Source organism: Sciurus carolinensis, chromosome 3 (genome assembly GCF_902686445.1).
Source record: "Sciurus carolinensis chromosome 3, mSciCar1.2, whole genome shotgun sequence".
NCBI lineage: Eukaryota > Metazoa > Chordata > Mammalia > Rodentia > Sciuridae > Sciurus > Sciurus carolinensis.
In genome coordinates, this window is record NC_062215.1 from 110,431,253 (window position 1) to 110,457,494 (window position 26,242).

Sequence of the window (26,242 nt, forward strand, 5' to 3'; positions counted from 1 at the left end):
AGGCCCAGAAAGACTATTGTGAAAGCCATTTCTAAATGCTACTTTTAACTGAGCTTCTGGTAATGATTTTGTTTTTTCTATCATTTATCAATTCTATTCTGGGTTTGTTCTAGGACTAAATTGTTTTCAATTATATATTCTCCATGCAGTCCTAGACCTGTATTGGTTTAGTGGGGTATAACATGTCCAAGAAGAGAGGCAAATATGCCTACAATGTGGAGAGGAATATGATAGCTTTCTTAAAAAAAAAAAAGAAAAAAAAATATTTGACTGGAGCCATAGCTTAGCTGCATACTAATCCCTGTTCATGTTGCATGGACATCAATGCTGGGAATCAACAGGAGACCAGCACGCTGCTGGGCTGTGCAACGAATGGGAAGTACCCAAGTCATCTACCCAGGGACTGAACTTGAGATGTGAAACACGACTCTAATCCCTTTTTAGAGTGGCTTAACGTCTCTCTGCCAATTTCAAAACTGATGGAAAGTTTTCTTCAACATCATCCACAGCACTTCCACATTCCCAACCCCATCTGGTTTTTAAATTCTTTCCTTCTTCTCTTTCTGTTGGTTGAAGAGATATGGCAGCTCCTGAATCTAGCTCAGTCTTTGGCTAGAATAAATAAAAAGTGCTAAAGTATTTTATTCACTAGAACAATTTCTTCATCTAAACAATAAAGCATTAGATCATTGCCACACATACAAAACATATATTCATGAAATTTACTGGAGTAAGATTAAAAAAACCTCTGGTTTCTTCTAGTCTATGAGAGATGCAATGCACAATAAATAAAAATGTTGCATCTGTCATCCAATCCTTGCAGCTGGGACTGAAAACTTACATCCTGACTGAAGAGTCCAATCCAGAAGGAAGAGTTCCGACGGACTGCCTGTACGGCGAGGAACGCCTGCTGGTAGGGGTCAGTGATGCTCACCAGCTGCATGTTCTCCTTCAGACACTCCTTCCTGGCGTCAAGCCACGTCAGTGTCTTCGGGATTATTTTGTACAGGTTATTAAGATACTTTACAGTCTCTGAGGTGTTCTGCAAGGGCTGACTGTCTTCCATTTCTGTAAAAGAAAACAATAATAACAACCATCCCACACAGGCACTGCAAGACATAGGACAGTTTTTCAATTTTTTTTCCCTGACAAATCTGCTTTAGGTATTTTAGGGTAGGAGAATTAGGTATGTTTTGCTGTGTACCTTAGGCAAAAGGTCAGAGCTGCGACATTTGGTTTCTAAAATCAAAACAAGATTTTGTTTAGTTGTTCTGATTTAGGAAGAAGAAAGCTATAAATAAAAGTAGTCAGCAATAAGAATACCATTTCAGTTTGGTGCCAAATACCTCCTTTGTCTGAACTGCTTCACCATGTAAGGTATTTAAAAGTGTCCCCTTACAAAGTACCCTGAAACAATGTACAAAGCAAAAGTCATTTGCAAGAGGACATATTTAAATTACTCATTTACAGTATTTATCTGAATAAGGCAAATGGGTAAAGATCAATTTAGCAAAAGAACTGCCAAAGTACAAGAAATATACTTAAGGTTCTCATTGTGTAACCATTTTTTTTTTTTTTTTTTTTTTTGTTCTTAGTCGCTTGTTAAAACCTCTTTAGGATCAATGAGAAGCAGTGTAATATCTTTTTCAAATTATGGATAATTTCTATTTTTAAGTATCTATTTTATTTGTATTTGGATTAGAAGAAGTCATAGTGATCCATTTATAGTACTTTGTATCTTTAAAATCAGTGCTAAAATTAACAGTGAATGTTTATACAGTACTGAATTACATTTAAAATACTGTTTTTTCTTCTCCTTTCCTCAAGATGAAAACTAAAATCTGAAAAATGCCAGAGTAGAAAGAACACAATTCACCCATAACTTATTCTCATTAGACAACTACTATTAACAAATTCCATGATATATTTTATTTAGTATGGGAATGTCATTTGAAAAAAAAATCACATTCCATTTGAGATAATCTGCCACACTGAGTCAATACAATTTATCCATCATTTTAAGTTTATAAGATTTTCATTTATAAGATTTTTGGAAAAAGAACCATATGGATCTAACAGCATAAAAGTACCTTAGTTATCTGGATAATAATTGATACCTGAATATTTCTGACAGAGAGACACAGAGTAGTATTCACTGCAGGAAGTAAAATTCCATGTCCCAGTAAAAGGTGACTTTGGGAGGTTGAGTATCAGAGCACAGTGGTAGTGGGACTCTTCGTCAAACAACTAAACAAAAAGGCAAATATGTACATGTAACCATGAAACTAATAGTCTGAAGAACCCAGTAAGAAAATTTTGAATTCCAAATTGTTTTTGTCCCCCTGTAAAGATATCCCATCAAGGCACTTACTATGAAAATTTCTATGAAAACTGAGATAAACTTTCGAAGTCTGAGAAAAGGAAAATTAACTTGAGAAATTAAAAAAAATAAAATATTGGCAATATGATAAGTATATCTTCAAACAGATAAAGAAAAACTATTTGTAATAAGATAAAAACAGCTATAATAATACTTAACATTCTATCAGTCTTAACAGTTCAAATAGGCAAAAATATGATTGATTAAATTTATTCAATGTTTATAAGCTTTTTGTAATGGCAAACTCTGAACCACATAATGGAGAACTCACTTTCAAGTTTTGGTCCTATATGAGTCACTATAAGAACCTTCATATATTAAAATAAAAGTATATCTAGATTTCATTCTATAATTAATAATTAGAGACATAAAAATTATGCAAAGAATATTGTTCCTATATTTTTCTATGTGTTTGAAACATATCACAAGCAAAAAAAAAATTATGAGTAACCTTATACCAGGAGCAAGAAATTCTAAAAAAAATGCTACTCAATAAATATTACACCAAAAATTGAAATAAAATAATTATAATAAAGTGCGATTTTTAAAAATCCAAAAAAGGGATATGGGCAGAACTTTTTGTGGAGGCAAATGTGTATTATTAAATGTATTCTCTCTTTTTTATAAAGGAAAAGCAAACTAAAAATTCAATATAAAAAACTAGAAAATGAACAAAAGAGTAACTCCAGGAAAAGCAGGATAGGAAAATGTGGAAGTAGTATGAATAAACAGAGATAAAGTAATAGGTGTAGAGAGTGTTAAGAGAGTGAAAAAACTAATAATAAGCATCTGTTTTTCCAAAATCAAAATAAGAAAAAGTAAAAATGCATTTAAAATAAAATATGAAGATTTACAAATACTGTATACCACTTTATTCTAATTTGTTTGAAAATCTAAATGAAATATATAACTTTCTTGAAAAATACCAATCATAAAGAAAAGCAGAAACACCAAACTGTGCCAGTAACTTTGGAGAAAATTAGAAATTAATAATAATGACCATTAAGGAAAAAATTCCTCATGTGTCTGTCAGGTACTGTGCTTTGTAAAACTTTGAAGGAATTCTTCTTATGTAATCCTCACAATGACTCTAGGAGTGGGTGCAATAGTACTAGAACTCACAGATGGGAAACTAAGGCTCAGAAAAAATTAAATAAGCTTCCAAAGGCACAGTAAGTTCCTGAATTGGAATTAAAACCAAGCAATCTCACTCTGGAGCTTGGGCCATAACTACTGCACAAAACCCTTTTGTTATTAAAGAATGATGTCTTAAAAGGATTCTGACATTTTTGAATATATAGTTGTTTCAAACTTTCAGGGAAAGAATACCCCTGGTCAGGTCATAATTCCAGAACACAGAAAAAATAGAAAGCTACCTAATTTGTCTTATGAGGCTAACATGATCAGCATGGCTTAAAAAATTAATTCTTTGAACAGAGGTGAAAATATTTTCAAATAAAATTCTTCTGAATCCAATTCAGTAGAAGAATAAAACAATTCATTCCAAACAACTAGATTTTATGCTAAGAACATCACATCTATTAATGTTATACCATGTAAGAGGTCTAATGGGTAAAAACTACATGATAATTTCAACTGAAGATGAAAAAAAGTTTTAGAAAATATAATACTTATTCCTGATTAAAAATTTGAAAAAAGCTTGTAATAAAATTATACATAAACATATATATATTTTGAGGTGCTAGGCAAGTACTATACCACCAAACTTATCCTCAGTTCTATAATCTTAAAAGAGTCAACATAATATTTAACGACAAAAGACTGTAGGTAGTCCTCTTAAGATCCAAATCAAATCAAGGGTGACAGATATTACTCCTGTTATTTCCATAGTTGTGGAAGTTCTGGCATATGTAGTGAGGCATGAAATGAAATGAGAGGGGTAAGTATAGAAATTAGGGTCATTGTTATTTGCAGACCATAATTACCTAATTAAACACCCAAGAAAAAACCTGAGAATAATAAGAGCACTTAGTTAGATGGATGCATACGGAAAAACACACAAATCCCTAAACAATAGCTTTCCAAATATCAGTAGAAAATCAAGAACAAAAGGCCATTTTTAATGGCAATAAGGAAGAGACAGAATGCCTATCAAATATCATAGAGTGATCTATGGAAAGACTTGAATAAATGGAGAGAGTAGTACACCACATTCCTGAATTGGAAGATTAACAAAAAAAATATTAATTTTCCCTGAAATGTAGTCAAATTCTCATCAGGAGTTTAATTGTTGTGGTTCTAAAGTTTATCTGGAAGAATAGACATAACAGCTAAAGACAGTTTTAATGGCATATATAAAGGAAAACTAATCTTATTATACTTTTTAAAATATGGCAAAATTATAGTATAGTTATGTGCTATATAACAACACTTTTGTCAACCACAAACCATACATGTGACAGTGGTCCCATAAGACTTTATCGCCTAGTGATATTATAGCTGTCTTAGTTTGTGTAAGTATACACCATGATGTTCTCTCAATGACAAACACCATTCTAACTACAGTCATGTGTTGCTGAAGGAGGGGACACCTTCTAAAAAATTCATATTAGGTGATTTTGTCACTGAGCAAACATCCTAGAGTACATTTGCACAAAACCAAATGGTGTAGTCTACTACACACCTAGGTATATGGTACAGTGTATTGTTACAAACGTGTACAGCATGTTACTGTACTAAGTACTGTAGGCAATGGTGACATGATAGTATTTGCATATCTAACCATAGAAGAGGTACAGTAAAAATACTGCTTTTATAAAATATTAAAATTGGTATACTTGTATAGGTCACTACCGTAAATGGAGCTTACAGGACTAGAATTTGCTCCAGGGCAGTCAGTGAGTGAGCAGTGAATGAAGGCGAAGGTCAAGGACATGACTGTACACTATTGCAGACCTTATCAACACTGTGCACTTAAGTTACACTAAATTTATAAAAAAAATCTTTCTTCAATAATAAATTAATATTAGTTTTCTGTAGCTTTTTTACCTCATGTACTTAATATTTAAAAACTTTTGAATGATCTCACTGATAAGCGGATGATGACACATAATGGGGGGGGCAAGAATGGAGGAAGGAGGGACTGTCTAGAGGGAAAAGAGGGATGGGAGGGGTGGGGGGGAAGGAAAAAATAACAGAACGAATCAAACATCATTATCCTATGTAAATGTATGATTATGCAAATGGTATGCTGTTACTCCATGTACAAACAGAAACAACATGTATCCCATTTGTTTACAATAAAAAAAAACAAACTTTTGTTTGTAGTAACATTAAACTTAAAACACAAACACATTACACAAAATACCTTCTTCCTTTTTATCTTTATTCCTTCAGCATCTTTCTATTTCTAAATTTTTTTTTTCTGTGCTGGGAATAGAACCTAGAACCTCATACATGCCAGGTAAGCACTCAACCCCTGAGTCACATCTCCAAATCCCTTTTTTAAATTTAATTTTGAGATAGTGTCCCACTAAGTTGCCCAGGCTGGCTTTGAATTTGCAATACTCCTGCCTCAGACTTCCAAGCAAATGGGATCATAGATGTGGACCACTGCACCTGGCCATTTGCTATCCTTTCATATGAATGGAAGTGTAGTAGGTTTGTTTGCAACAGCAACCACAAAGATGTGAATAGTGTATTGTGCTACAATGTTACCATGGCTACAATATTACTAGGTAAGAATTTTCCAGCTCCATTAAATCTTTTGGGACCACTGTTGTATATGCAATCTAACATGACTGAAAGGTCATTATGTTGCACATGACTGTAATATCTCACATACACACTCTTAATATATGATAAAGTAGGCATCCTATATGGCTTTCAACAAATGGAAGTATATACAATAAATGCTACAAGAACAAGTGGCTAAGATTAGGAAAAAGGACTAAGTATTTGCTGACAGTATATATTATATCAGTGTTATAATGTGTTATCAGGAAAAAAAGGCAATTTATAACACAAAACAAGAAGAAAACACAGGTATACATTTAGCTAACATAAACTTTCGAAACTAAAAGCAGGGGAGGGAAAAAGAAGAAAACAGATTTGAACATATTCCAACAAAATTCAAAATGTTCCAGAAATATTTTTAGTATTCAGACAAAAAAGAAACCTAGGGAAATATTTGTAATAAATACAAGAAATACAGGGTGAGCATGTTTTTACAAAGGCATAAAATCAATTAGAAATACAGGAAGGCTTTGATAGATAAATTTGCAAAGACTAAGAACATTCACACTTGAAACACAAATTATTATCTAACTTATGGAAGTTTATTTTTATTTAAAATCAGAGAAATGTCAATGAAAATATGAAATTATTTAAGCTGTAAAATTATTAAGAATTTTAAAAGGCTAATGCTCATTAGAGGCAATATAGTAGAGGGGTAAGAGCCCTGGTTCCACAGAATCTTGGATCTGGATTTAAATTTTGCTTCTGTATGCATAGGTAGCATGATCTCTGGCAAGTGATGACACTCTCTGTATCTGTCTCCACATTTCTAAGATGGGATAGAGATAACATACCTATTTTACACCTCTTGTGCACATTAAATGAGACAATGTATGTGATGCAGTAGCAGAGTGTCTAGCATATACATGTTAGAAATTATTAAAATGCTTGTGAGGATAGAAGGGAAATCAGAATATATTGCTAACAGGAATATAAACTTATAAACCTTTTTGGAAAGTGACTAGGTAACCAGAATGAGGTGATCTGGATTATAAGTAAAACTTATGACTGGGATAAAACCCATTTGATCATGGTGCACTATCTTTTTAATATGTTTTTGTATGCAATTTGCTAAAATTTTGTTGAGAATTTTTGTGTCAATGTTCATTAAGGATATTGGTCTGAAATTTTCTTTCCTTGATGTGTCTCTGTCTGGTTTAGGTATCGGGGTGATAATGGCTTCATAGAATGAGTTTGGAAGGGTTCCCTCCTCTTCTATTTCATGGAATACTTTGAGGAGTATTGGTATGAGATCTTCTTTAAAGGTTTTGTAGAACTCGGCTGAGAACCCATCTGGTCCCAGACTTTTCTTTGTTGGTAGGCTTTTGATGACCTCTTCTATTTCATTACTTGAAATTGTACTATTTAAATTGTGTATGTCATCCTGGTTCATATTAGGTAATTCATTTGTCTCTAGAAACTGGTTGATGTCTTCGAAATTTTCTATTTTGTTGGATTAAAGGTTTTCAAAATAGCTTCTAATTATGTTTTGTATTTCAATTGTGTCTGTCGTGATATTTCCTTGTTCATTCCGAATTAAAACTTATGGACAAAGGTGTTCATTGTAGCACTATTTATGAATGTGAAAAATGGAAACAAACTAATACACAGCATTGGTTAGGGAAATAGTGGCATATCAAGAAATAGTGTGCAAACATTGAGATGCTTATAAAGTAGTTTTTTTTGGGGGGGTGGGAGAGTGCTGGATATCAGACCCTGGCCCTTGCACATTCATTGGTAAGTGCTCTACTACTGAGCCGTATTCCCAGTTCTCAAGTTGCTCTCTTAATAGCATCTATGATTATTTATGATAGAATACTATATGAGGAAAGTTTAGTGCATTAGTATTTATACTGTGAACTCATCTATACCAGGAAAACAACATGTAGAAACGATACTGAAATACACATTGTGGTTCCCTAGATCAGGGCTCAAATATGGTGAGTCATTTAGTAGGTCATGAAATCAATTCAGTGGATTTTGGCTGGCATTTGTGATAATAAAACAGAACAGGATAGGATAGGATAGGATAAGAAAGAAGAGTGGAATGAAGTAGAAGAGAAGAGAAGAGAAGGGAAATATTAAAATGTACAGTCTCTAAGGGTAATTATTATCTTCTGAAATGTGTGTTATCATTCAGCACTATATCTATGTACTGGATAGTGATTTAAATATAGTTCTTAACATGTATTATAGCTGAAAGTTTACAAACCACTGCTCTAAATTTAAGTGGAACCAGGGTTGACTGTGTGTGTGTGTGTGTGTGTGTGTGTGTGTGTGTGTGTGTGTTTACCCTTCTGAAACTTCCACATTTTCTTTTATAATCAAGTCTTGTTTTGATATTTACTTTGTACATTGTTAGACAAAATTCAGCATTCCCTTTTCTACCAACGTCAACCTTAAACAAAGTAGCACTGTTAGGAAAATCAATTAATTATTATCTAGGATATATTTTTGAAATTGGACTTTCATGTTAGGTTCTCAACTTTCGTCCTTTGTGAGAACACAGATGGTCTGCACCCAGCATGTAGGAAGAACAGAAGCAACGGGCAACAGTGTCCTGTCAGTGTGACTACTGTCAACACATTGCCCTCTCTCCTTTCCTTGTTTCCCATTAAAGAGATTGTCAGCCAGAAATTAAGTCTATGGCTTCTATAGATGTAGTTCTTCAAAAAAATGCTCACCAAACACAATTTTTGTCTCAGGAGGCTGAGGTTGAGCATCCACATCCCCCAAATGTTAAGTAAAACATACATATTTACTTCTGTTTACAACACACTGCCTGATAGTTTTACATGCTTATTAATCAAGTGCTATGGCATCTGATGCTTTGTGAAAAACTAGGCCATTCACCTGAAGGCTAGAGTTATGAGGTGCCTGTTGTTCTCATAACAACTTTGTTGGGCTATAATTCATACAGGACGCAATTCACCCATTTAAAGTGTACACTCAATAGTGTTCAGTGTATCTACAGAGTTGTACAACCACCTTGTCATCAATTTTAGGACAATTTTATCACTCTGAAAAGAAGCCCCATACTCCATAGCCATTATCCCCCACCTCTTCCATCCTCCTTAGCTTCTAGTGACCACTCAGTTAGTTTCTTCTATCTTTATCTATTTGCCTATTCTGGAGGTGTAATATAAATGGAATCATATAATAGGTCCTTGTTCTTTTGTGTGTGTGTATGTGTGTGTGTGTGTGTGTGTGTGTGTGGTACAGGGTTGAACCCAGGAGTGCTTTACCACTAAGCTACATCCCCAGTCCTTTTTAAAAATTTGAGACAGGGTTTCACTATATTGCTGAGGGTCTTGCTAAGTTGTTGAGGTAGTCTTGAGTTTGCCATCCTCCTGTCTCAGCTCCCTAAATTGCTGAGATTACAGGTGTGCATCCCTACACTTGTCTAGGTCCTTGTTCTTAATCCAATAATTGATGACAGACTCAGGTGTTTCACAGATTTGAATACAGTATCAATTCAAAAAAGCTTACATTTGTTGGTATACTCAGCATCCGACCAACCAGCAATGGGTGAAAGTTGCTGTATGTCAGCTCTCTATCATCCGTCCATTTGCTTATCCTTTCATAGGCGGTCCAGCGCAAACCAATCCACAAATTAGTTTTCATATCCGGAAGCAATGATGTAATAAAATCTGTTAGAATGAGATTTTTTTAAAAAGCATTTGATTTATTGAAAGTAAAGATACACTTGTCCTAAAAATGTTAGTAAATACCTTTTGTTTACCTATCAAGATAATTTATTATTATCTGCTCTGTAAAAATGTACTTTAATAATTTTTTTTTTTTTTTTTGGTTCAGGGGATGGAACCTCAGGGTGCTTGGCCACTGAGTCACATCCCCAGCCTTACTATTTTTTATTTTAAGGCAGGGTCTTGCTAAGTTGCTTAAGACCTCACTAAGTTGCTGAGACTGGTTTAAACTTTCGATCCTCCTGCCTCCGCCTCCCGAGCCACTCGGATTACAGGTGTGAGTCACCATGCCTGGCTAATAAGATTATTTTTACATATTAATTTCCCACAGTCTCCTAAAACTTACTTGATTCCCAGATTAGAATAAAACATGTTTCTCAAAAAATTTCTGGTACCTTGTTCACTCTGGCTCAACACTGAAGGAAGGGTGCCACCATAGGAGTGACAGATATCACTTGCTTGAGAGAATTTAACAGACTTGGGTTTGATCTTTAGAAAGCACTGCAAACAAATACACATATGAAGCATAAGATTGCAGAAAAGAAATCTCACACAGGAAGTTAATGCTTCTCTTTTAGGGGGCTGCTGACATTTCATATGTGAAATACGTAAATTTGCAAAGTAGTACCATAAGGATTCAGAGGTATACTCTTATATAAAGAACTAAAGAGTGGTTTGCAAACTATTTCATTAAAAAAAAACTCAAAGAGGAGATATTGTGTTATAGTTAACTTCCCACTTCATCCCCAGCACATCACTCAGTAACTTTGTGTCTTTGAACAAGTCACTTATCCTCTGAGTCTTTGTTACCTCATTTGTAAACCATTGTATAGGGTTGTTGTGAGTGACTTATAAAGTACTTGATATTGACCAAATTATATTGTTATATCATGTGAATGTACCACCAATACATAACAATGAATCTCACTATTACATATAACTATAATGTGATCATAAAAATATGGAAAAAAAGAAAAAAATCTTTCATTTCTTGAGTGCTTCCTATGTGCTAAGCAGTTTTTGTGGTATTATCTCATTTAATTCTTACAACAAATGGGAAAGCACAGGAAAGTTAAGCAACTTGACACAAAAGTGAAATAGCCATCAAATGGTAAGTCAGCATTTAGACTCTGTTCCATCTGATTTCAAAGTCATTACCTCCCTTTATCAAGAAACACATTTGAAAAGAAAATATTGGGGGTTGTGCCATGTGGGCTGCACCGGAATGGCGCCTGGTGGCCAGCCGGAGGTTGTTTTGATCACTTCAGCAATGAGGAGGTTGATTAATATAAGCACACCCAGGTGATTTATCATTGGCCGTATTCAATTAAGTCCACGCACACAATGCGTGCACAGGTGTTCCCGAGTGCTCCTGCTCGGGCCTGCTCGTTTTGACCTTTGCCATGATAGGGCAGCTGGCTCCTCGCCTGATCTCAACTGGCGTGGGCCCGCCTTCCACCTCCTGGAGGGAATATAAGCAGGCAGTAGGTAGAAGGAGAAAAGAAGCAGGTAACAGAGAGAAGAAGCAGCTAGCAGAGAAAAGAAGCAGCAAGCAGAAGGAAGCAGCAGTAAGCAGAAGCAGCACTAAGAAGAAGCAGCAGAACTCTAAGAAGAAATAGATCTCTGATAAGCGTAGAAGCCTGTCTTTCTCTAAAACTTTCTCTATAAGCAAAGCCTATCTTTCTCTCAAAGCTTCTCTTCCTCTAAAATGAAGCAAGCCTCTTTTTCCTCAATAAGCTAGGGAATAAGCAAGCAAGCAAGGCAGAAATAGAAGTAGTTTATTTCCAGTCCACCTCCGATAAATACCCATGCAATTGTTGCTGCAGGCGGTAACAAATATCCACGGGATTGTTGTCACGGGCGGCGACAAAAGCATTTCTTTTTCTCTTGTCAGGATATTTTAATTCGATTTTATATCAACTCTGCAAATTAACAGTCCCAGTACATTGGGGAATTTAACAGATTGCTTTAATTTTTAGAAGTCAGAATACACTGCTAACTTTACTGAAGATGCTTTCAGGTGTCAAATATCTCTTCCTTTTTGACATTCTGATCACTTAGTGTGAGTGTTATGCCCCAAATTATGTTCCTTGCAACATCCTACAAAAATTATTTTTCAGCTTTCTTATAGACTGGACTGGCCAATAAAATATAGGCAAAGTCACTCAATCACTTCTAGAAAAGACCCTAGACAGAAAATCTGAACTTAAGCATGAAAGTCGTATATTAAGGATGGCAGAGCAGACACAAAGAAGCCTGAGTTTGAAGACTTCACAGAGTTTCCATACTCACCCAGCTAGTTTACCTTTAAACTTCTTTTATATGAGAGAATAAATGCTTTAACATACTGTAGCAATTTCCTTTTAGCAGCCAAACACATTTCCTCACAGATACGTATACCAAAATGGATTATGCATCTCAAAGAGGCAGATACAGAATGCAGCATTTCCCAAACCTTTTAAATCACAAAACTCCCATTTGGAAGCAAAATCAATGACTAATATTTTGTAGCATATGTGTAGTCTCTGAAGAGTAGTTTGGGAAATGCTGATCTTATTTGATTGTCAGATGTTGCCTGGTTGCTCTCCTTGAGGGGGAAAAGAAAACAGCAGCCAGAAATTCAGTTTCTTATGTGCCGTAGAGATAGCCCTGAGTAGTAATGTATTACTAACCATTGACAGACCCACTTCAGCAATTTAAGTGTTGGTAGCATCAGAATAGAAGTGCTGCACTTTGAAATACCTGCATGCATGACTAACTTGAGAGTTAACTCTTGATGTCACCCATGGTTTCTGGCGACAGGGAGGATCAGGCAGGATACTGATGCATGCAGAGGTGCTTAGTGAAGATGTCTGATGGGTTGCCCTTCCACCACAGGCCATAAACCAGGATGAAAGCAATCACTGTCTGCACAGTGAAGCAATTCTTTTTTTACCTTATTCTGAAAAGGAATCCAATCTCCAGAACACTGAACTTTAGCAGGAGAATCTGGGCTGTATTTCTCTAATGAAGATACATTGTATTTTTCACAGATGAAAGGCAATTTGGTAGTGCAGTCTGTTGGTTTATTTAAGTCTGAGAAATAAAAGCAGGATTGCAATGGTGAGAATTTTTCATTTAGCACATTTTAGAAATAAACTTAGTAAACAAAGGCCCCTTTAAATTTTATTTTGTGTTTTTGGTGCTTGGGATTGAACCTGCTCTACCACTGACTGAGCTACTTCCCTAGCTGCAAGAAAGGCTCTTTAAATCAGTCTTTCCCAAGTGGTTAAAATATATTCCCTTTATTCTCTAGCCTTCCATTGTTATTCTTCCATCACCATTTGTCTTCCATTATTATTCATATCAGTAGGTTCTAGCACACCAATATTGCTTATAAAAAAAGCACACAATTGGTATAACTACCACACCATTCAAAGAATGATGGCAAGAAACAGGAAGAGTTGAAAGGGAAGTTTAATGAGGAGTAAGGGTTATAAATTATATTTTAGAATTACTGTCTACTCATCTTTGTAAATGTGTCTAAATATTTATCAATCATGAAAGTGTTAAGTTTATTTATAAGTAACTGCTTTAGGATATAGGAAGTTAGAATATTCACAGTGAAAAGTGCCTTTTTGGATTTGGAATTTGGGTTATTGTCATTAACAATAAATCAGAATAAGCTGAAAATACCAAGTACATAATCAAAATGAAAACAAGATTAAGCTAGTAATTAAAACTGAAGTTCACATATGACATAGTCAGCATTGAAGAGTTTGGACTTAACTTTACCCATAAGCCAACTCTTGGCAGACATGTGGAAGCATTCCTCCCCAAATCTCACAGGAAAGTAGTGCCAGGGATGTCGCGAGCTGAAAGTAAATAAGAGATTTGACAACTCATAATGTAATTAGATATTCCATTCTAGCTTTTTACTCTAAGTTATTTTAATTCTAAATTTAATGATAATGCCATTATTTTATGCCACTTTTTTCTTGACACTAATATGCAAAGGGACTTGCTTCTTTAATCTAGGCAGTTTATGGATTAATATTCAAAACTGTTTATAAATAGCAATTCATCTAGTCAAGGGCAATCTGGGACTGCAGTAAGTGATAAATTCACAAAGGCAGAATAATGTCACGTACTACATAAAATGACGACCTAGTGGCTGCTCACTAGTTCTCACCCACCACTTCTGTTCATCATTGGATATCTGCAAAACAAACAAATACCCATCCTTAGAGTTGCTGAATTTTCAAGAGTTTTTGCCTTAAATATTTCATCTTATTTTAATCACAAATCACTCCAATTTCTAGACATTCCATTATTTGGTCTCAAAATTACACCAAAAAGTAATTTGGCAGTCCCTATTTTGTATATTCACAGGACCTATTTTGGGTCTAAAAATAGGGTTGCTGTAATTATAGGCATACATTAATTGGACTAATACATTAATTGATCATACAGTGTCTTATAATTAATGACAAATTTTAAAATATACAAATTATTTCTTTCCCCAAAAGCTATTTTATAAATTTATTAATTAGTAGAAACAGAAATTTAACTGTAAGTTAACTTTTAGTAAAGTAATGAATTAGGAAAATTTATATTATTTGCTCATGCTCATCTTATAACTGATATTTATTATAAATCTTGCATATTTTAAGACATTAAACAATCTCATTTAACTTTTCAGACATTGAACAATGAATATGTGAGGCAAATTTAATAAGAAATATATTTAAAATGCATTCTTTCAAATTACATTTGCTATTTTGGTTTTGATGGCTTTTAGTCCTGTAAAAGATGTTACAGTAGCAAGAAAGCTGTGATTGCTAGCACAGTACAGGACAGCTTCTTCGTAGTTCAAGTGAGGATCAGCAACAAACCAATATTCACTTCCTTCAATTACAACTGGAGGCCCATGAATTCCAGCACGCTCTAAATAAGAAGAAGATTAGAGTTAGGACCATGCCAACTAAGTTGTCCCCTCTAAGCATGGGTAATGTTTAAAACTACTTACAAATAGTAACTGTCTTGGTTTGGATATGTCTCCCATGGGCCCATGTATTAAAGGCTTGATTCCTAGCTCATCATGCTATCGGGAGGGGGTGGAACATCTCCAGAGGTGGTACCCAGTTGGAAGTCTTATGGTCATATGGAGGTATGCCCTTGGAAGAGATGCTTGTACCCTGGGGCCTCCCTTTTCTGTCTCTTACTTTTCAGCCACCAGGGATAAACAGACTGCTCCACCTGCTATGCTTCCTACTATGATGTGCTATCTTGCCGCAGGCCCCAAAACAACAGGGCTGACCTCCAAAACCGTGAGCCTAAACCTTTCCTCTTTTCAAGTTATTCATTTTGTTATAGTAAGGGAAAGCTGATTGACATAATAACCCATCTAGATTACTGGCTCTCTCTGACTGTGGAAGTGCTGACTACAAGGAACTAAGGATTCCTGAGCCAGTGACTCTGCCACTTTTCTCTATTCACAGAGAAGAAAAATCCAGCCGCCTCATTGACTCATTCCACACTACCCGCCCACTTTCCTTGCCTAGAGACAATTTATTTCTCTTGAAGACATGATAGAGAAGAAATTGGCACTTAAATAATTAACTATATACATTGTCAAAAAGATACAAGCAGCTTTTGCTGAATTTCAGTTTTCTTAACTCACCTGGATTATACCAGTCTGGTGTTTTTGGAGTGCTACCTGTATAAAGAAGAAAGCAAGTGGCTTGAGTTTAGTATCTGATTGCAGGTCATAGCATACTATAAGTAGGGCCTTTAATGTGACTTCAAAGGGCTCACAGTATTACACTGTTATGGAGGTTTATTCATTTTTGAGCAAATCATTTTACTTCAAGTTATGTCACGAGTTAAATTTTGTAGGGTTTGTACTAAAGTTGCTTTAGTGGCAAAAGGCAGATTTGCTAAAAATTAATAAAGTATTCCAAGCAGTCAAGGGCTGGGATGTAGCTCAGTGGTAGAGCACTTGTATAGAACAGGTCATGGGTTGGATCCCCAGCATTGAGGGAAAATATATTTTCAAAAAAATATAAATGCATATGTATCAAAATATATATAAATGCATATATATAAAATGTATAATATACACATTTCATATGTATGCATTATTAGCAATCTTTTGCTTTGTATCATGGAAGCCAAAAGGAAGGCTAGATGGATAAAATATAGCTAATAATTAGAAAGTAAAAACAGATAATTGATGAGCTTGTATAATTTACACAGAATCACTAAGGGATTTGCAGCAAGGTATTCACCCTGTAGGATGAGGCTATTCAGGAATTATTTCTTTATCTAATGGAATTTAAGTAAGTGTACTGTACACTCAGAGTGTTAAGAGTTTATTGACTCCCACGATGCTGTTGGACAAAGAATACAATGATCCAGTATGGAACCTTTAGAGAAAGTGAAATAAAACTGGGAGGAAAATAATAAAAGTCACTGCAGATTCCTGAATGGAAATGGGAAATATGATATGCTACACAGAATTATGGGCTTCAAAGCTGGGTACAGGCCCCTACTATTGCTGAGCTGCTTAACTCCATGAGCTTTGATTATCTACTCTGCAAAAACAAGTCTATTCATAAAGAGCATGAAGACCCCTGATCACCCCCAAGCGATACCTGCACAGCCCTACGCACAGAGCAGTCTTTGCAGGATTCTAGTTGCTTCCCTCCCCCTAGGCATCCTGGCCACAGGACACAGTAGTTTCAACTCAAAGACATAATTCACTTTATCTTAGTAATTACAGGGCAAAACAGCTGCTCTTAGTTTTGTTGTGTTATCGGGGCCTAAGGCATCAGAAGACCCTCCTGAGAGAGGACTGCTTATATATCCAGCATCCTTGGTTTTTCTAAGTTAGTTCTCTTCAGATTGGGTACTTTTCATCAATAGAACTGCAAATCTATTTAAAAATGAACATAGTTTCTTGTCTATAATCTTGTCAAAGTCTTCTGAACATGTGTGTTGAAGAACTGATGCCTAATCTTTAAATATCTTTAAATTAGTGAGAAAAGTAGAATGCAAGGCTTTTTTTCTTTTTTTACACGAGACTGCAAATATATATGTGTATATAAGGTAGCAAGAAGGATGACTGCTGTATTTCAGTAGTGGTAATTTCCCTAAAAACATTTTTATGAGTTTTATTTTTTAATATTTTCCTCAATTAAAGAAAGAATATTTTAAAAGAATACCTAGTGATTATGGCTACTTAAAATTCATAAGTTCACATCCCTTTTAGAAAGAGGGGACTAATTAGAACCAGGTAATAAAAAGGCAAGAAGAGAAGAGGCATGGTGATTTAGGTTAATGAAGAGGAAAATTTCTTTAAGAAAACCAGAAAATGCCAATTAATGCAAGTTGAATAGATTTTGGCTGCTTTGATAACCAAGAAAAATATCCAATCAGGCGAATGCAATACCTTATAACTTAGAAAGTTAGGTTCTGTCAAAGGGGACTTAATATAACATTTAAATCTTGGATCGAGCAATCACTAATTGCTTTAAATGACTGGTAATGGATTCAAATGATGGGGAGTTATATAGCATTTTATTTTGTTTCTGCATGGAGGCAGAGGGGGGTGCGATTATTTAGAATTGTTTGGTTGATTTAGATTTGCCCAAGACAGTTAATTTCCTTTAAATATAAACAGTTGCATGCTCTTCATGGTATTTCCTGAGGTTACAGATTTGTCATTTCTAAGTTGCCCTGGTTTTCACTCTTGGGTCTGCACCTCTACCCAAAGAGGATGTGGGGGTAGCAACCACCAATGCAGGTGCCTTGGAGGGAGCAAGGGCACTCTGTGGCAGGCTAGTAAATGCCACAAAGGGGAGGCTCACCTGAATGCTTCAAAACAGAGATATCGTCCATATTGGTTGTATATATTAGATACTTCCTTAAAGGCCTTCCAAACTGGTTTTCCTTTGCTCCTTTTTGAAGTTTAAGCAAATAATCAGGAATAACAAGGCACAGTTTTCCCTTGAGGATGACCACATTGACGCACATTCATAGGCACAGAAGAGTCCTTACTATTGGCCTGATAGTTGGCCTTGGTGAAAGGGACTTGCCAGTTATTGTGCCTGAGGTCACATATGGTGATCCTTTTAAGGAAAATAGGCAAAACAATGACCCAAACCTTGGGGTTCTTTGAGAATCTGTAATAGGATACACCTTTAGTTTCAACTATTACATTCAGTTCAGAAATTCACATTAGAACTTCCTTTGTGTTTTCCACTCTTTAATGTATAAAATGTGTGCTTAAAAATAATTTGGGAAGTAAAATCTTCTTAGCATTTTTCTTAATATTTTCTTGTAAAATGCTAAACAAAAAAGTATCTATTTCTCTCTTTCTCTTTGTCATCAAAGGTTCTGCTATATATCTAACTGGTTTCTTGGATTTGAATTTACATGGAGTATTAGCAGTTTTGGAGTTCATTGACAATTGTTTGCAAATTTTATAAGAATCTGCCAAGTTTTGATTTTTTTGGTTCCTGCCTAATTCTTCCTCAAATTATCTTCATTTTATTTTTCATTTTGCATCAAAATGAAAATTGAAATTATTCTCTCTACTACATCTCTCCTATTGTTAAAATAATCTTTCATTCCAAAATCTAATCTCTCTAAATGAGCCTTAAATTTTGTCTTCTATACAAAATCTTCTATGATCAAAGAGGAAGATATTACCAAATTTCTATAAGCTAAATGACTTCTAGGAGTGGAAGTAAGGCAGTGGTGAGATGGCTTAATATATTAATTGCAACTCATGACCTGTAAAGATTACAACTGTGGACTAAAGGGCTGTCTTATATACTTCTAACTCAGCATTTACAATGTTAATATGAGAAGATTGTGAAAAGAAATAGCTACCACTTACCTTTTGTTATCTGGCACACCCATTCAAGTTTTGTATCACAAGCAAAAGGCCTCAAATAAATGAATTCTCTGTCATCGTAGAAATGCCAGCTTCTTCGCCATGGCCTGTAAATGACCTAAAGGAGGAAAAGGATTGCAGAATTTTTTTTTTTTTTGCTCATCAATCCATCTTTTAAAAAAATTTTTAGATTTAAAATTTGTTCTAATTAGTTATACATGACAGTAGAGTGCATTTGTGCATTTTGATAAATCATACATAAATGGAGTATAATTTCTCATTTTTCTGAATGTATATATTGTAGGATCAGATAGGTCATGCAGTCATATATGTACATGTGTAATAATGTCTGTTTCACTCTACTATCCTTCCTACCCCCCTTCACGCCCTCTACCTAATCTAAAGTAAATCTATTCTTCCCTAGTAGCCCCCCACCCCTTATTGTGAATTAGCATTCGCATATCAGAGAAAACATTCAGTCTTTTGTTTTTTGGGTTTGGCTTATTTTGCTTAATATGATATTCTCCAACTCTATCCATTTACCATCAAATGCCATAATATCATTCTTCTTTAAAGCTGAGTAATATGTATAAACATATACCACATTTTCTTTATCCATTCATCTGTTGAAGGACTGTAGAATATTTGGAGGATGCTGCTGCCCTTATGAAACAGTAAACTGTAAGGACTGGGGTCTTGGTCCCTATTTCGGCCTTGGTACTTAAGTTGTCTAAAGAATAAATGATACATCAATGAATAGAATGTTTAAATAGTAACTGCCTGAGAAAGAGCTTCCAAGGGGACTGAAATTAATTAGAAGGCCATGTTTATGTCCAAAATGCTAATTCCTATCTTTTTTCTTCTTGCTTTTATTGACAAGGAATTATAGAATCCTGTGCTTTTAAAATTTGGGAAAGATCAAGTTTTAAAAGAATATTATTTCAGCAGTATTCAAGCACCAGATTGTGACTGGAGGAGATCAGAAGGTGACATAGAAGTCCAGGTTCAGGGGTCACACTCCTTTAGTGTTGCTCTGACATTTCTAGGATGTTGCCCATTGCCACATGGTCCAGGGTGGCTCACTGGGAATTGCAGTCAGCAATTTCTCTGAAGTTTTTACCTTTTCTATGTTACTTTGGGAATTCTGTTACAATGGCATGATACTTTAAGAGTGTATTACAGGGCTGGGGTTGTGGCTTAATGGTAGAGTGCTTGCCTAGCATGTGTGAGGCACTGGGTTCCATTCTCAGCCCCACATATAAATAAATGAATAAAATAAAGGCCTATCAACATCTTTAAAAAAGAGTGTATTACAAGAAGAGTTACTTTGAAAACAAGTGTATTCCAGTGACTTTCTCAATTTTATTGGCCCCAACCTTCCTGTAGAATGTCTAATCCTCTTTCTTGGGCTACAAAGTGAAGATACTATCTAGATGTCTCCTTCTTCCTCATGTTCTTTTACTTTATTATTGGCAGTTCCCTGGAATCTACTTCTTGACTGTTTCCTCTTTATAATATTCATTTTTCCTCTTTAATTCCTTCAAAGTTTCTTTGATTTCACATTACTGTAGGACACATCTTATGTCACGGTTGAATTTAAACTACTAAATTAAAATACAGCGTATTCTCCACAGACTAGTACTCCTTCCAATCACATTACACAGTGGTTCAGTGTCCTGGACTCGACATGTTCTTTTAAAATTTTAGTCCTGTTACCATGTAACCTTGAATAAGTTACTCAAAGCTCAAATTTCTTTCTCTACATAATGACTATGGTAACAATACCAATCTCACACAGTTGTGTATTAATGAAATAATACATGCAACATGCCTTACACAGTGCTTGACTTATAAAGGAGTCAGTGTTTGCTGCTGCCACCACCGCCACCATTGCCACCATTACCATTATTATTCTTTCATGACAACCTTGTTCCTGTGTGTGACCTATCTTCTGCCTGTCGTAGCCCTGACCTAATGGTATCATCGCTGCTTGTTTGTCTTTATCTCCTACCAGACTGGAAGTTCCATGAAGACAATGACAATGTTTTGTACCCTGTCACTGTTTTATTCCTTTTTGCAGAACCCCTGGACGTGTCACTTATCAAATGGATAAAGGAATGGATTCTGTAGAGGTAAATGCCTAATGGGCCTTTTTTGTCTTCTACTCCTATCTGCTGTAGGATTTATCTTGTCTCATATTGATAAATCTTCCTCATATTCTTGGTTCATGTCACCCTCCATCCTCAGAGACTTTTTAATGTGCCCTGTTGCCTATCAAAAAATGTAGAAACACCTTATCCTGGCATTAATCTAATATCCCAATGTCCTTGCCATACAGCATTGAAAACAAACCCCGCCCCCCACCTCCCCATTCTCTCTTTCTTTCCTGGAGATCAGGACCAGGACCTCAAATGTGCCAAACATGTGCTCTACCACTGAGTTACCTCCTCAGCCCCTGGATTTATTTATTTACTTTTGATGCAGATTTTCCAGCACACACTGACCTTGACAGCAGCACAGTCTCTGATGTCATAATCCTGCTGAAACTCATTTTCCATGATAATAGTAGATACCTGAAAAGACAAGAGAGCCTTGAGAATTGAAGAATGATACATAAATATTTGCAATTCAGATGTAATTTAAGCAGCTTTAATAACTAGAGCATGTTCATATGCCACTGAAAGAAAACAGTTTAAAAATCAGGATGCTAAATCATGAGAAGAGTTAGAAAATGTCATAATGTCAAAAGTTTTCAAACAAAGGAAGCCACAGTTTCAGAAGTGGAGGTTAATGATGTAGTAAGTTTACTGCTAGAGTCAGAGAATCGGAGAGCAAAGACTATGACAACTACTTCCTCCTCCTCCTCCTCTGTCTTCTCTTTCATGTTTTGCGTATGTTAAAATGCTGGTTATTTGATCAACTAATCTCGAATATGCTCCAATCTGAAAATACAAGTCAGAAAAAAAGTTAGGAGTCTAACATTTAGAAAGAATATAAAGGGAATTAACAGAAAGGTAAGGTGCAGCAAATATTGGATATCTGAAAATTTTGCTATTAGTGTTATTTAAAACCTCTCTCAGGATAATGCAAACATTTAAAATAATATTGGAGAATTTTTTTAGGTTCCCCTCAGTGAATCATTTCTCCCAATAAAGATAATTTCTTTTTACATAACTCCTATTTCTAGATAATAAAAACAAAAGTTTCTCATTATTAAAAAAAAAAACAAAACTAAACCTAGGTGTAGTGGTGCACACTTGTAATCCCAGTGACTTGGGAGGCTGAGGTAGGACAATTCCAAGTTCGAGGCCAGCCTCAGCAACTTAGCAAGGCCCTCAGTAACTTAGCAAGACCTGTCTTGAAATAAAAAATAAAAAGGTCTGGGGTTGTAGCTTAGTGGTAAGGACCCCATGTATGGAGGAAAAATTATTAAGAGCAGAACAAAGAAAAGCTTTGGGGGGGAAAAAATCACTTGTACTAACCAAAGATGATCACCACATCTATGTACCTATATTTTTCATCTTTTATGGACCATATATAAACTATACATTTTTTAAAATAAAAGTAAATTAGCACCTTGTTTCTCCCCCCACTTCATTTATTTCATATACTTCATATATGTGAATCTGTTTCTATTTCAGTAAAGATGCATCTGCACAATTTTAATGGTAGTTTAGTATGTGGATATATTTTTCTATTTTTTTTAATTGACAAGTAAAATTGTATTTCTTTATCATATACAACATGATGTTTTGAAGCATATGCATTGTAGAATGACTAAATCTAATTTACATATACTTTACCTCACATAGTTATCATTTTGGTGGTGAGAGTATTGAACATCCATTCTCAGCATTATTGTTATTAACTATAATCGCCATGTTGTACAATAATAGATCTCCTAATGTAATCCTCTTATCAATGTCTGAAATTTTGTATCCTTTGACAAACATCTCCTCAATTCCCATCTACCCTAACCCTAGTAACCATATTCTACTTTCTAATTTTATGAGATCAGCTTTTTTAGATTCCACATGAGTGAGATGATATGGCTTTTGTTTTTCTGTGGCTGGCTTATTTCAATTAACATTTTCACCTCAGGTTCATCCATGTTATTCCAAGTGGCAGGATTTCCTTTTTTGATCAAATAGTATTCTACTATGTATATATACCACAATTCCTTTATCCATTCATCCACTGATGGATAGTTAGGCTGATTCCATATCTTGGCTATTATGAATAATGTTGCAACAAACATGGAAGTGTAACTATTTCTTCAAAATACTGATTTCATTTCATTGGGAGATATATCCAGTAGTGAGATTCCTGAATCATATGGTAGTTCTCTTTTTTCTTCTTTGTGTGTTACTGGGTATTGAACCCAAGAGGGTTCTACCTCTGTGTAACATCCCCAGCCCTATTTTAATTTTATTTTGAGAGAGGGTCTCGCTAAGTTGCTTAGGCTGGCTTAAAACTTGCAATCTTCCTGCCTCAGCTTACCTAATACCTAATATTACAGGTGTGCCCTATGCACCCCCCACTATCTTTTGTCTTTTTGATAACAGCCATCCTAACAGGTGTGAGGTAATATCTCATTGTGTTTTTAGTTTGTATTTCCCTGATGATTAGTAATGTTTAGCATTCTTTCATATATCTGTTGGGTGTCTGAATGTCTTCTTTTGAGAAATGTCTACTCAGATCATTTGCCCATGTTTAATTGGTTTATTGTTCTCTTGCTATTGTTTGAGTTCCTAACATATTTTGGATATTAACTCTTATTAGGTAGTTTACAGATAATTTTTCCCATTTGGTAGTTTGTCTCTTTGTTGACTTTTTCTTTTCTTTTGTGCAGAACCTTTTCAGTCTGCTGTGATCCCATTTGTCTATTTTTGCTCTTGTTGCCTGTGCTTTTGGGTCATATCCAATAAGTCCTTGCCCAGGCCAAAATCATAAAACTTTCCCTCTTATGTTTTCTTCTAGCAGTTTGTAGTTTCGGGTCTACATTTAAGTCTTTTAATTAATTTCTAGTTGATTTTATAGATGGAGTGAGATAAGGATCTAATTTCATTCTTCTGCATGTGGGTATCCAGTGTTATCTGCACTACTTATTGAAGGGATTATCTTTTCTTCATTGTGTATTCTTGATTGTCAGAAATCACTTGTGTTTCAATGCATGGATTTTACTTTTCTGAGCATTCTGTTTTTTCCATTGGTCTATGTATCTCTTTATGGTACTACCATTTTGTTTTGGTTATCATAGCTATGTAAAACACATTTTGAAGTCCAGGAGTGGTACACCTCCTCCTGTTTGCTCAAGACTATGGTAACTTAGGTTCTTTAGAGATCCCATATGCATTTCAGGTACAGATGTATTATTTAATAATCTACTTACTTCTTGTTGAGACAAACACTCCTTCCATATTACCCTGACAGATGGTTTTAACTTACTGGTGTACGATCACTCCACTGCCAGGATCCTTGTAGATCTGGGCTCCTTTTATTCAAACCTATCCATAGCCAACGCTGGTCACTACATAAAGAGGAAGGATTAAAAATTTTTTGAGGACACTTGGTGAAAATATTTGCCATTCACATGAGTAAAGGCTTCAGTCATGTAAGTTTATTCAGACTATCTTGTCACTGATTGGAAAACACAACTTCAAGCTATATAAAGAAGTCTTTTGAGCGGAGTGTTGTGGTGCACACATCTATAATTCTAGCTACTTAGGAAACGGGAAGATTGCAAGTTTGAGTCCAGCCTGGGCAATGTAGAAAGATCTTGTCACAAAATTTAAATTAAAAAAAAAAAAAAGAACTGGTGGTGTAGTTTAGTAGCAGAGTACTTGTCTAGCTTGTGCAAGGCCCTGGATTCAATTCATAGTGCTGGCAAAAAAAAAAAAAAAAAAAAAAAAAAAAAAAGAATAAAGAGAAAAAGAAGACTTTTGAAATGAAACTGAACACTTAATATGGTGTAGCTATAGGAAAAGCATACCTTTAAAAAACTAAATTTTGAGATTTTTTTTGCATGAAAGGCGAAAATCATTCTGCTTTAAACTTTAATGACAAAAAAACCTGTGATTGTTTCAAAACTGTACTTCAGGGTTTTCATATTAGATAATATTTTCAGATAGAATCAAATACAACAATGGTATTTTAAATAAGCATTTTATAAAGAAAAAAACTATTTTGCTAAATTTATACTAAATAAGACTCAAAAAATATTTTAATTTCTACTGCCCATTAAGCTGAAAGTAAACAAATTTGAGTATTTTTGAAGTGCCAAAGAAATACACTAGAGAAATACAATTAAATAATGACTTAAGTGATGATATTTAATATTCACAAGTGGTATGCTTTGATGTACAAAGCCTTGAGCTGTGCACAAGGATGATACAGAGAAGTACAAGCCATAATAGTGAAGTAGTTAGGGAGACAAGATTTATATAAGAAAATATGATCAAACCATTTATAAGAGTTATCAAATAAGCTGTACAAATTTATGCACTACCAAAGTTGAGAGGAAGGAGAGGTCAATGTGGACTACAAGAACTAAGGAAACATTTTGACAACGTCAGGAGGTAGCTTCCAAAAATGGCTAATATTTCTTTCTAGCCACAATCTGAAATGTACCATGTGCACAGTATTCAGATTGGCCTAGAGGAAAACAGGTATCCCAAGGAATATGCACATTTAAGTGATCCCTTGCTCTTAAGCTCTAGCCAGGAAATAGATCTGCATAAGTAGAAGTAATACAACTAAAAATTTTCCATCCCTATTTGAAAATACTTTCTAAAATTTATTATACTTTTTAAGGCTTAATAGGGCTTTGTGTGTTAGATGCTAAGATTGAACAAGGTGCCTTCAACATGTTAGCCAAGTACTGCACACTGAGCTACATTCCTGGTCCTACAGTCCATATAATTTAATATTCTGTTGGCACAAGGCATCAGTGGCACGTGGATAATTATATACATGTATGTATACAGAATACATATATATGGTATGAATATAGATACATGTTAGAGAAGGGGTAGGATCCAAATCTAAAAACTGTACCTATTCTTAAGTAGAATATATGGAATATATGGACTGTGACAACCACAAGACTACTGGGAAATATAATAGGTCTGCAAATTTTTACAAAATTTTCTAGTGAATCAAAGACTAGAACAACCTATTTTAAATTACTTTTTCACTTTTTAATAATTGCTTTCCTTTATCTCTTACCGTTGCTCAACATTCTTTCATAGCTTAATATCAATCAGTAGTTTTTCATCATTTTAATCCCGAGTTTTTCAACTTGTTGCAATGGAATATGAAGATAGTCCCTTTTGGTTGTTAGTGTTATATTATTTTCTTTCATAGAGGACAATCACCAATTTGTGGACTTTAGATAAATCCAGGGGAGACAACTAAGTCAGTTTAAATTTAGTAGCTATAAAAGGAATTTGCAGTTTGTGTCTTCAATTAATTAGAGTTCTCTTAACAGCTTCCAAATGTCTCATTCTGTCTGAGTTT

General features: G+C 34.9%; 1 protein-coding gene across 2 annotated transcripts in view; it reads right to left on the minus strand.

Annotated features, from left to right (window-relative positions):
- Positions 1–26,242, minus strand: part of LOC124980455 (CD302 antigen) — a 133,165-nt gene that overhangs the window by 68,701 nt on the left and 38,222 nt on the right. For both annotated transcript variants that reach the window (XM_047546025.1, XM_047546022.1), the window contains exons 14-25: positions 24,173–24,254; positions 21,229–21,297; positions 18,728–18,842; positions 15,506–15,541; positions 14,594–14,769; positions 13,974–14,041; positions 13,618–13,697; positions 12,779–12,918; positions 10,239–10,344; positions 9,626–9,786; positions 2,118–2,247; positions 842–1,068 (exon numbers count right to left, since the gene is read on the minus strand). In XM_047546025.1, the coding sequence (XP_047401981.1) occupies positions 842–1,068; positions 2,118–2,247; positions 9,626–9,786; positions 10,239–10,344; positions 12,779–12,918; positions 13,618–13,697; positions 13,974–14,041; positions 14,594–14,769; positions 15,506–15,541; positions 18,728–18,842; positions 21,229–21,297; positions 24,173–24,254 (1,390 nt within the window). The remainder of the gene's footprint in view (positions 1–841; positions 1,069–2,117; positions 2,248–9,625; positions 9,787–10,238; positions 10,345–12,778; positions 12,919–13,617; positions 13,698–13,973; positions 14,042–14,593; positions 14,770–15,505; positions 15,542–18,727; positions 18,843–21,228; positions 21,298–24,172; positions 24,255–26,242) is intronic.